The sequence below is a fragment of the Zootoca vivipara genome, chromosome 6, assembly GCF_963506605.1.
Source record: "Zootoca vivipara chromosome 6, rZooViv1.1, whole genome shotgun sequence".
Lineage (NCBI taxonomy): Eukaryota > Metazoa > Chordata > Lepidosauria > Squamata > Lacertidae > Zootoca > Zootoca vivipara.
In genome coordinates, this window is record NC_083281.1 from 505,733 (window position 1) to 517,654 (window position 11,922).

The window sequence follows — 11,922 nt, forward strand, 5'->3', positions numbered from 1 at the left end:
TAACAGGACCAGTGGTTGGGGAAGATGGGAATTGTAGTCCAAAACATCTGGCGGGGCGAAGTTTGGGGATACCCGACAACCCACCTCCTTGGTCTTCCTAAATCCCCACAGACGATGCTTCCAGATTTATTTCTTTGAAATAGGTTTATTGGGAGCTTTCCTTGAGGGGGGGGGACAGGGAGCTGCTAGTCCTTCTTGGCAGCTGCTTTCCTCATGGCCGCCAGGACATTGCTCAGCTCCTCCCTCTTCCTCTTGGCTCGGATGTGTGTGCCCACCTGGTGGAAGCAAAAAAGAAGCCGTCAGACCCCAAGAATGGCGGTGGGGTGGGGTGTGCAGGGGGTCTTTCAGAGTGGGACCCGCGTGGATTATGGGGCAAATCTTGTACTGAGGCAGAGGGATCCAGCCCTGCAAACTCCCCCCAGTCAGCAAGGCGGGATTTGGGACTGGCTGCCTGCGGGCTGAGAGCTCAAGACTGGGGAAAGAGCCTGCTTCTCCCTTTACGCCAGTTTCCCCAACTTAGCCAGAAGGGATGATGGGAATCGTAGTCTGAAAAGTTTGGGAAGCCCTGCTCTGCACATCCAGCGGTTGCAGCTGTGCCCCATAGGCTTCTGGGATGAAGGCAGTAGCTGGAGGGGGACTCGGGTACGAGGTGGCGCCCTGGTGCCAGCTTGGGCTACTTTCTGCCATAGTGTTAAGGGCAGGGGAAAACACCCACGCTCCTCTCATGCAGGGCATTGGAAGTCTCCCCTTATGTTGTCAATCTTTGGAACTCTCTGCCACAGGATCGGACAAGTTCATGGAGAGGGCTGGTGATGGCCGGCAGCCCTAGTGGTTTTGTCCTGCTGCCAGTTGGGAGGCAGCGATATCCTGATTTCCCACTGGGGCAACTGGCCTAACCCTGCAGGCTCCCCCATCCTGGCCAACTCAGGCCGGTGCTTGCCGCTTGGCCACTGCATTGCGGATGCCGCCCCACCCCCACCCTGCCCAGTTTCGGAGCACACACCCTTTTCTTGATGAACTTCAGAGCTCGCTTGTCTTTGGAGACCTTGAGAAGCTCCATCGCGCGCCTCTCGTAGGGGGCGAAGCCGCACACTTCCCGGATCATGTCCCGGACGAACTTGGTGTGCTTGGTCAGCCGCTGGAGTAGGAGAGATACAAGAATTAAAGCAATACAGTGGAAAAAATATTCATTTCTGATTTATTTTTTTGCCCTGCAGAGTTTAGCTCAAGCTGGCAGAGCACGAGAGACTTCCTCTCAGGGTCAAGAGTTCAAGTCAGACCTTGGGCAAAAGATTTTTCAGTTCCAAGATAACAGGCCTCCTGATACACGCATACACACACAGGAACCTCGGTTTTCAAACGTAATCCATTCTGCGAGACCATTTGACTTCGGAAACGTTCAAAAACTGAAAGCGGAAGCCTCAATACAATAGGGAAACTCAAAGCGGAAGCCGCATGGCATGTTCGGCTCCCGAAAATTGTTCGAAAACCGAAGCAGTTACTTCTGGGTTTTCAGCATTTGGGTTCCGAAACGTATGACAACGGAGACGTTCGAGAACCGAGGTTACGCTGTATATATAATTTTTATTAAATTTTATGTTTTCCAATTCAAAATACTACTTTTTACATCCTTAGGATATCAGCGAGTTCCATTCTTCTCTTTCCATGGTTCGTTTTGCATATCATAAACCCCTGCATATTTTACAAAAACTAAACCATTCAGGATTCCTTTACTGCATCCATCAAACCTCATTTACACTGCTGCATTTATCTTAATGCCGCCAACGTGTTCAGGTGGACACCTGCCTTTAAGCATTTATCCTGAGTGCTATGGGAAGGGCTGCAGCTCTGGCCGTGCTCTAGAGGCAGAAGGCCCCACATCCAGCCCCTGCTGCCTCTATTTAGGGCTGAGGGAAGCCACTGCCAGACAGTACAGTTTCCGTGTGCTGCTCTGGTTTGCCAGAAGCGGCTTAGTCCTGCTGGCCACATGACCCGGAAGCTATACGCCGGCTCCCTCGGCCAATAACGCGAGATGAGCGCGCAACCCCAGAGTTGGTCACAACTGGACCTAATGGTCAGGGGTCCCTTTACCTTTTAAACTTATCTACACTGTTAAATGGGACGCAGGTGGCGCTGTGGGTTAAACCACAAAGCCTAGGGCTTGCCGATGAGAAGGTTAGCGGTTTGAATCCCCGCGACGGGGCGAGTTCCCGTTGCTCGGTCCCAGCTCCTGCCAACCTAGCAGTTCGAAAGCACGTCAAAGTGCAAATAGATAAATACGTACCACTCCAAGCGGGAAGGTAAACAGCGTTTCCATGTGCTGCTCTGGTTCGCCAGAAGTGGCTTTGTCATGCTGGCCACATGACCTGGAAGCTGTACGCCGGCTCCCTCAGTGAATAACACGAGATGAGTGCCCAAACCCCAGAGTTGGTCACGACTGGGCCTAATGTTCGGGGGTCCCTTTACCTTTACACTGTTCAATGTGTCTTAATGCTGCCAACTGTTTCAAGTGTACACTGTTTCCCCCCCCCCATATATTCAACAAACATCTTCCACTCTCCTCTAAACATATGTTCTTCTTGTTCTCTTAGTCTATATGTCAAGTCTGCAAGCTGTGCATATTCCGTGAGCTTAAGCTGCCATTCCTCTTTGGTTGGGACCTGGCACATTTTCCATTTTTGGCCTAATGAAACAACGGCCGCAGTAGTGGCAGACATGAATCACCTTTTTTGCGGCGTTGTTTTTCAAACTTGGGAGTCCCTGCCATTGCCGGACTACAACTCCCACCGTTCCGATCTAGCAGGACCGGTGGGCAGGGGGTGATGGGGGCTGTAGTCTATAACAGCTGAGCACCCCAGGTTTGAGGAAACACTAGCCTGGCAATTGCAGATCCTTTACAGCAGGCACCCCCAAACTTGGCCCTCCAGATGTTTCAGGGCTACAACTCCCATCATCCAGGGGCTAACAGACCAGTGCTCAGGGATGATGGGAGTTGTAGTCCCAAAACATCTGGAGGGCCAGGTTTGGGGGTGCCTGCTTTACAGGGTCCCCAGGCGAGTTCGAGAGAGCCCAGCAACCCACCCCCCTTTCTCCCTGACCCCAAACTCACCCCACGGCGTCGGCACTGGCGTGGCTTCACCACATTCTTGGTCACCTTGTGGCCCTTGTTCAGGCCCACGGCCATCGGGTAGCGGATTGCCATGGCTAGAGAAAGGAGGGGAGGTTGTTATTACCACGTCTACACTCACCGTACAACAACCCTGTGAGGTAGGCCAAGGCAACCCTTTGGGGCTGAGCGAGGATTTGAAGGTGGTTCTGACTGCATTCTCCCCACAGAAGGCAATGAAAGCCATAACCTTGGGTGGCTTCCCAAGAGGATTTTTATTGGATTTATATACCGCCCTATAACCGGGGGTGTCTCAAGGCAGTTCACGGAATAAAATCAAGATATAAAACCACAAAATACATAATAAAAACACATGAGACACATTCACAGAGGAAGAGGTGGCGAACAATGATGGCTCCCAGCTGTGCATCTGAATAATACCTGGAGCCATGGCGAGGGAGCGTTTCTCAAACAAGGATTCTTGTCCGACTACAACTCCCATCCCATCCCTAGCCAGCAGGACTAGTGGTCAGCGACTGACCAACTCCAAATCTTTCATTATGGCCACAGGGAAGCATGAAAGCACATAGAACATGCCAGTCAAACCTTTGGTGGCACACGTGTCAATTTTAGCAGCACAAGGTCTGGCCACTGAATGATGGGATTTGTAGTCCAACAGCCGCTGGGGACCAGTTTGAGAAGCATGGCTGGGTGACCCTTTGGGCTAGATTTTATATGTGCCTTTCCCCTCTCGCCCCCTTTTAAAGTCATCTAGGCCTGTAACACCCCCATACCTTGTGGCAAGGAGTTCCACAGGGCATAGTCATTTCTTCCTCTTTATTCCACCTCCCAAAAAAAATATTTATTTGATTTTCCACAATAAAATTTACATTCACACCACAACATACTATATAAAAACAAGATTCCCAAGAATCTCCTGGACTTCTCTCCTCCCCTTTGTGGGTCTTATTGTTAACCCTTCTGCATCTTTTATAACAATCCAAATTTATATACCCTGTTTCTCATATTTTAAGACATACCCATAAAATAAGCCATAGCAGGATTTTTAAGCATTCAAGGAATATAAGCCATACCCCGAAAATAAGACATAGTGATAGGCGCAGCAGCACTGCCGGCCGCGGCAGGAGGAGAAGGAAAAAAATAAGACATCCCTTGAAAATAAGCCATAGTGTGTGTTTTTGAGGAAAAAATAAATATAAGACATGTCTTATAATATGAGAAACACGGTATATACAGTATATATCCCTTATATCCATAGCTCATTGTCACATAACGTTACAAGGGAAATTGCAATCCCACTAAGGACTGGAACAGTTCACAATGGGATGGGATATATATGTAAAAAAACACTGTCAAAAGATCAATCCGTTGGCAGGTCTTGCTTGAGCTTCGTTGTGCAATTAGGCTAATTTTATAAAATAAAACTGACAGTAAGTCAAATAACGTGGAGAAACTAAAGTCTAAGCGCGTATCTAAGGGATTTGATTCAGGAACGCAAGGGGAAGATCGGAAGCCCTGTAAAACCTCATCACAAATGTATACACAAAGCAAGTATGAATAATTGCTTATTTTTCATTTTGCCTATTGTACATTTCTGTTTTAAAGTTTTCAACCAACAAAAAAGGAAGTGTTCACGATGGTTTTTATGATAAATTGCCAACATTCCTTATTAAAGCTTTCTGACTTTTCTGGTCATTTTTGCCATTTCGGCATAATCCGTCCACCATTTCTTCCCCTTTAGGTCTCCCAATTTCCAGAGGGAGCCTGGGGGACAACCTGTGGACCCCCCCCCCCGACGGGACTCTCCAACTCCCATGATGCTCAGGGGCCACGCTCTGCCTCCAGCTGCCCCCCCCATGGCCTATTAAGAGTATCAATGGGACCCGGACTGGCCCTGGAAGGGGCTGCCTCCTCCGTCCCGCCTCGGCCGGGGGCCCCTCGTGTCCCGCGGGCTCCCCGCCGCCCGCCCCGCCGCCCCTCGCCGGCGGATGGACGCGGATTCTCCCTCGCCGCCCCGGCGGAGCTCACCTGCTGCAGCTACTGCTCCGTCCAAGCCCCGCCGGAAAAAGGAGAGCCGGAAAGGAAGGAAGCGGCTACTGCGCGTGCGCGACCGAGCCGGCCGGGGAAACCATAGAGACGCCCGCTTCCCAGAGAGGACGGGCGTGATTGGCCTGACCCGGAAGCTCCCGGCGTTTTCATTTCCGGCTTCGACGCAGCGATGGCGGCCGCGGCTCCGGTGATGCCGGTTCCCCGCGCGGAGCTGAAGCTGGTCCGGCTGCTGAGCCGCTGCGAGGCGCTGGCGGCCGACCGGCGCGAGCCGGACGAGTGGCGCCTGGAGAAGGTCGGTGCGCGGCGGCCGAGGGGCGGGGACCCAGAATGCACGGCGGGGTTGCCATGGGAGCGGGGAGCCGCCCCCTTTGGATCGCTGCCTGGCAGGCAGGCATCCGGCAGGTGCAGCTTGTCCTGCAAACAGCCGCACCTGTAGGCCGCCTGCCTGCGTCGCAGGTGTCATTATTATTAATGTTTATTATTATTTGTTGTGTTATTGATCATTATTATTCATAGCTATTATGAATAATGTTTAGGGAAGCTTTTCATGTTTAATGTTGTTGTTGTTGTTTAGTCGTTTAGTCATGTCCGACTCTTTGTGACCCCATGGACCAGAGCACGCCAGGCACTCCTGTCTTGCACTGCCTCCCGCAGTTTGGTCAAACTCATGTTTGTAGCTTCGAGAACACTGTCCAACCATCTCGTCCTCTGTCGTCCCCTTCTCCTAGTGCCCTCCATCTTTCCCAACATCAGGGTCTTTTCCAGGGAGTCTTCTCTTCTCATGAGGTGGCCAAAGTATTGGAGCCTCAGCTTCAGGATCTGTCCTTCCAGTGAGCACTCAGGGGCCCATCTTCCTGAGGGGCTCATCTTCCAGCGCCATAACTTTTATATGCCTGTTGTCTTTGTCCATGGAGTTTTCTTGGCAGGGATACTGGAGTGGCTTGCCAATTCCTTCTCCAGGTGGATCACGTTTGCTCAAAACATAACTTCTCTAAGTTATTTAAGCCCCTTCGCCACGACAAGGCAGTGATCCATGAAGGGGTCATGTTTAATAGATTATTGTATTTTAATTATGCATTTGCTTAAGTGCTTATTCACTTTCATTTGTGAACCATTCCTCATAGTATTGCAAAACAAATATTCACAATAAAGGACCTGCATTTGTACGAACCCAGATGGTTTAGTGTGGCAGCACCTGAATTATGGAATCATCATCATCATCATCATCATAATGTTATTTATACCCTGCCCATCTGTCTGCCCTATTATGGAATAATACTACTACTACTACTAATAATAATAATATTGTTATTTATAGCCTACCCACCTGCCTGCGTTGCCTCAACCACTCTGTGCGGCTTCCAACATGTATAAAAAATAATAATTCACATTTTAAAGCAGGTATCCCCAAACACCCTCCAGATGTTTTGGACTACAATTCCCATCTTCCCCGACCACTGGTCCTGTTAGCTAAGGATCATGGGAGTTGTAGGCCAAAACATCTGGAGGGCCGCAGTTTGGGGGTGCCTGTTTTAAAGCTTCCCTGTACAGGGCTTGCTCCTTGCTGTCCTTCCATGTTGCAGGTGAAGACTGCTTCATACCCTCCAACATTTCTCTGATTAAAATAAGGACATCATATTCAATAAAAATAACAATACAGTAGTAATAATAACTAATATTTATTAGTTATGCCCCACCCATCTGGCTGGGTTACCCAGCCATTCTGGACAGCTTCCAACATAGATAAAAGCATAATAAAACACGAAACCTTAAAAGGCTTCCCTATCCAGGGCTGCCTTCAGATGTCTTCTAAAGGTTACTCCTTGACATCTGACGCCAGGCAGGCAACTTCAATGTGCCTGATTCAAATATTCCTGTTTAGGCAGGTCTTCCCAGATGCTTAGAAAATGAGGTAATTGTAATCTGTTTTAGCATTTTAATTTTCTGTGTTCTTAAGTAGGGTTTGTTTCTCAGTTTTGTAAACTGCTTTGAGGGGTGTTGGTTTTTGTTTTTGTTTGCAATGAAGTGGTGTATGCATTTTATTAAATCAGATTTTGTTTTTGTTTTTTAATATGCAATTTCATATACTCTCATGATTATAAGAATTTAAAAATAACAATTATACTTTCACTTGTTAAAAGAATTAAAAAATATTTCCTATATTATAAACAACTTCAAATCCAATAAGTCTGGAGTGAAGATCACTTAAATGGCTCAATGTAAATTTACAAGAAGATGTGCATTATTTATAAACAGTCTTTGCTATTACTATCAGCAGTTGTGTTTTGTTACTTACTAATTGTTATGCTGCCCTGTTGCTCAAAGAAGTTCATGGAGCAGCTTAGCAATGAGTATTTTTTAAAGAAAAAATTAAGTACAAATTAAAACGTAAAGGCACAAGATTAAAGGCAACAGAAATGCCACAACGCAGATTTAAAAGCAGAGTTTGCATAAAAGACCCTGGGACAGCTCCCCACACTTTGGTTTCCAATGGGTGGTGATGTTTGAAACAGTTGTGACTGTTTGCACTGGCCCAGGCTCACCCAGCGTGGTCCCATGGTTGATGCTGCTCGAAAGGGTCCTTTTTTGTTTATTTGCTACTAATGTTATTATTAATCATCTTCCACACACACATCTCAAGGCGATGTACAAAATGCAAAATCAGTAGACAAATAGCTTCAGCAACAGATAAATTTCATGCCAAAAATATCAGCAGGTACATTTAAGAAAAATTCAAAACCGATATCCCTTGGCAGAGAACCTTCTCACCCAGCTGGGAAAACTTGTGTCTTCTGTCGTTTCTCAGCAGGTACATTAAACAATTGGCTCTGCCCCCTTAACCACCATTTCCCACGTGGCTCCAGGTGATTTTTTGAAGTTCTTATTCAAAAGGAAAGCAGGCCCTCCCTGCAGACCTCAATTCCTCCCATTCCTGCATTAGATCCCACATTCCAGCTACCAGTCTTGGCCTTACGTCCATGTAACAGATGCAGGAAATCTGAAAACGCACAAGAAAATCTCCGAGGTCGTATTGTAGCAAAAATGGAGAGGTGGTTTTAAATGCACCCACCCACGGAATGCCATCGAAAGAGTCCTTTTTAAGCTGGGGGCGGGGAGGAGGTTTGGTGGCGCCCCTAACCACGAGGTTGTAATATTAGAAGATTTTTGAAGCGTTGGCAACCTTCCAACCATGCAAGGCGACCTCATGGAATGTCCTGCCACCCGCCACCCGGTCACCACTGGGTGTCGCCCTCGGCCTAAGGGGACTCCGTTCTAGCTTTGCCTTGAGAGGACCTTGACAGAGCGAGCTTCTCTCTCTCCCCCCCCCATTGCTATCAAGCTGCCACGTCATGTGTCCATTCAGAGCCAGAGGGTTGTTGTGCCCTCGCGGTCTCCCTCCACCGTTGGAGGCAGGGAACGTCTCTTAAGTCATCATGCTCTGCTAGGAATCACCAGCGGGGAGCGGGGCTGCTGCTGCTACAGTCAAGCCCTGCTTCCAGGTGTCAAAAGAAATCACACCATTATCACAATTAAATTTTTAAATTCCGAATCTTTTTTAATAAAAAAATAGTTACTAAATTTCCATTTTATATTATTAAAATGCAATAACATTTTCCCATGATATTGATTCAATTGAAATGTCAAGCTCCTTCCCTTCCCCAACCCATGGTTACCTGAATTATGTTTTTAATCTTTTAGCATTTGTACATTTCCCTCCTTACTTCTCTGCACCCTCATATATCAAAAGGATAGCCAGTATGTATAAAGAGGTATACAGTGGTGCCTCGCAAGACGGATTTAATTCGTTCCACGAGTCAATTCGTTTTGCGAAAAATTGCTCTTGTGAATGGCGGTTTCCCATAGGAATGCATTGAAATTTCTTTTTTTGCCCATAGGAACGCATTAATTAAATTTCAATGCATTCCTATGGGAAACCTTGATTCGCAAGACGAATTTTTCGCAAAAACACTCCAAGCCCTCAGGGCAGGGCACAACCTTAAAGTATAAAAATTAAAACACAGCTTATGTCAGCTTCTGACGAAGACCCACCAATGGGAGGGAGTTCAACTGCCAAGGGATGCAAAATCACACCTGGTTTGGGGGCTGGCGATTCCCCTCTCTGCCCAAGGAGTTGGGGAAACGTTGAATAAAGTGTTGGTCGTCTTTATGTCCTTGCCGCAGCCCTGCAGCGGCCGGGTTAAGGCTGTGAAGAAGTGCAGCAACGAAAAGCCCCTTTCAAATGCCCTAAATAGGTTACTTGGCAGGTTTCTGTGGCATGTCCAAACCGAATGCCTGTCTGGGCTGCTCCTTAGCTTCTGGCCCAATGTTGCTCACACCAGTTCCCTCTCGTTTCTTTCCCAGTACGTCTCTGCCCTGGAGGAGATGCTCCTTGACCTCAAGAAACACTCCAGGTGAGTTCCTTTCCCTAGTGGGATCTGCAGAGGTCTGAGAATCATAGAATTCTGCAAGGCAGAAATCTCAACAAAAGCTTAAACACCTCCAAGAAAGGAGAGTCTGCCACCTTCTGAGGGAGTCCGTTCTCCTTCCGAACAGCTCTTGCCTTCAGAAAGTTCATCCTGGCGCTTAGTTGGAATCTCCTTTCTTAGAACTTGAAGGCCTGGGTTCGAGACGCAGCCCTTCAGATATTTGAAGATGGCTCTCCTGTCTCCTCCCAGTCTCTTCTCCGGGCTAAACACTTCCAACTTCTTTAACCGTTCCTCGTAAGGCTTGGGTCCCCAGACCCTTGATCGTCTTGGTCGCCCTCCTTCGAATGCCCTCCAGCTTGTCAATACTCTCTGGAGGTACCCAGAACTGAACTCGGGACTCCAGGTGGGGTCTGTCCAAGGCAGAATAGCCCCTTGATCTGGACATTAGACTTCTCTTGATGCAGCTTATAACAGCACTCTTTTTTTTCCTGCTGCTGCATCACACAGTTGACCTCAAGGGCCTTCTCCAGACTCTTAGCAAAACAGATGTAGGAACAGAGGAAACTGCTTCCTGCCAAGTCAGACTATTGGCTAACCTAGCTCAGTATTGTCTGCACTGACTGGCAGGTGCTCTCCAGGGTTTCAGGCATGGGGAGACCCGGGATGCCAGAGACCAGGCAGTCCACCGTTCTGATCCAGCCGCTTTCCTTAACGTCCTGATGTTTCCCCTTTCAGCAAACCTGCTCCCGAGGTGCTGAACGAATATTCCCGCAAGGTGGATTTCCTGAAGGGGCTGCTGGAAGCAGACAAGCTGGTAAGGCCTTGTGTGTAGAGGGGGAGAGGTCCTTCTCGACGTCCTCCGAGGTGGTCCTTCTCCCCGATAGCAGATGGCCAGGTGGGCTGCATCGTCGCAAGCCCTTTTCTCTCTCCCGGTCTCTCTCTCTCTCTCTTTCCTCCGCAGTCGTCGTCTTCCGAAAAGGCCCTGGCCAACCAGTTCCTGGCCCCCGGGAGAACCCCCACCACCACTAAGGAGAGGACGCCGGCCACCAAGACAGTGCACCTGCAGACCAAGGCCCGCTACACGGGCGAGATGAGGAACGAGCTGCTTGGTACAGTTATGTCTCTCCGGCCGAGGCTGGCGCCGGCGGCTCCTCTCACCACTTCCCCCTGGGGGGGTCGCTTGGGCTCGCTGCTTTCTTCACCTTGGCTCTGGCTCTCTGTGTGTGCACCTGTTTCCGTGTGGGGACTCCCCTGATGGCATCTTCTGTCTTTAGGGACAGGCCACGTTCCAGGCAGGGCGATCCTTTTGAGCCGCAGGGCCACATTCCTTTCCGGGAACCAGGGTTAGCTACGTAAGCTGGGTGCCAAATGGCTCCTAAAACCGAGGTTGCAGCCGCTAAAACAGATACAGTCGTACCTTGGTTGTCGAACTTCATCTGTTCCAGGAGTCAAAGCGGTTTGAAAACCAAGGCGCGGCTTCCAATCGGCCGCAGGAGCTCCCTGCGCTCAATCAGAAGCTGCATCAGACATTGGGCTTCCGAAAAATGTTTGCAGACCGGAACGCTCACTTCCGGGTTTGCAGTGTCTGTCAGCCAAAACGTCCGACTTGCGAGGCGCTCGGGATCCAAGGTACGACTGTATCTGGTTGCCATTTTGGGGCAAGTCTTACTTTGCAAAGGATGGACTGACTGTGGTCGATTCTCAGTTAAATTCGGAGGACAACCTTGAGCCGGATTAAGAGCTTTGAGAACTTGGAAGAAGGAAAGTCACTTGATTCAGGGACAGTCCACCAATATATCGGTCAATTCTGACCTCTTTTTCTTACTGGGGACACGGACCATTCATGACGTAAGAATATTTTTCCCCAATGGAGAGCAGGGGGAAGCGAAGACAAGCGACAACAATTTCGCTTTAACGTCATTCGCTGCTCCTCAGGCTGCACGGAAAAAGCATTTTGGTTCCTGAAAGTCATTCTGATTGTGCAGATAAAACAGAACTGATAAAATTCTACAGGATGTGGTCTTAAGTGTGTGAAAACAGTCCAGATCCAAAGATCTCCTGGTGGTGGAGACGTCAGGAGGCATCCAGGCACCTGGGCATCTTCGCTTGGTCACAAGTGGCCAGTAGCCAGCTGCAAAATGCGCCTGGCGCCTGGCTAATTTCAAACCCACGCCTCAGTCTTACCTTCATAATATTAGGCAGGTTTCCACACCTATCCACGCTACCTGAGCTCTAGGAAACATTTTCAGCCATGCCAAAAAAGGCAGCTGCAGAGCTGAGCCAGTGAGAGGTGTGGCCTGGGGAGTGTTGCAGGGGCTG

The 11,922-nt window shown here is 49.0% G+C and overlaps 2 protein-coding genes across 4 annotated transcripts in view; one reads left to right on the top strand and one right to left on the bottom strand.

The window, feature by feature from the left end:
- Positions 1-125: 125 nt before the first annotated feature.
- RPL36 (ribosomal protein L36) lies at positions 126-5,274 on the bottom strand. Its single transcript, XM_035117040.2, has 4 exons — positions 5,156-5,274; positions 3,110-3,204; positions 1,004-1,138; positions 126-275 (listed from the first exon to the last, which is right to left on the bottom strand). The coding sequence occupies exons 2-4, from the start codon at positions 3,200-3,202 to the stop codon at positions 186-188; spliced, it is 318 nt and encodes a 105-aa protein (XP_034972931.1). The 5' UTR covers positions 3,203-3,204; positions 5,156-5,274; the 3' UTR covers positions 126-185.
- A 43-nt stretch (positions 5,275-5,317) lies between these two features.
- USE1 (unconventional SNARE in the ER 1) overlaps positions 5,318-11,922 on the top strand; it is a 10,081-nt gene continuing 3,476 nt past the window's right edge. The window contains exons 1-4 of one of the 3 annotated variants that reach the window (XM_035117026.2): positions 5,318-5,468; positions 9,539-9,588; positions 10,339-10,417; positions 10,565-10,712. In XM_035117026.2, the coding sequence (XP_034972917.2) occupies positions 5,346-5,468; positions 9,539-9,588; positions 10,339-10,417; positions 10,565-10,712 (400 nt within the window). In that variant the 5' untranslated portion in view covers positions 5,318-5,345. The other 2 variants (XM_035117025.2, XM_060276506.1) reach the window with 2 other exon arrangements.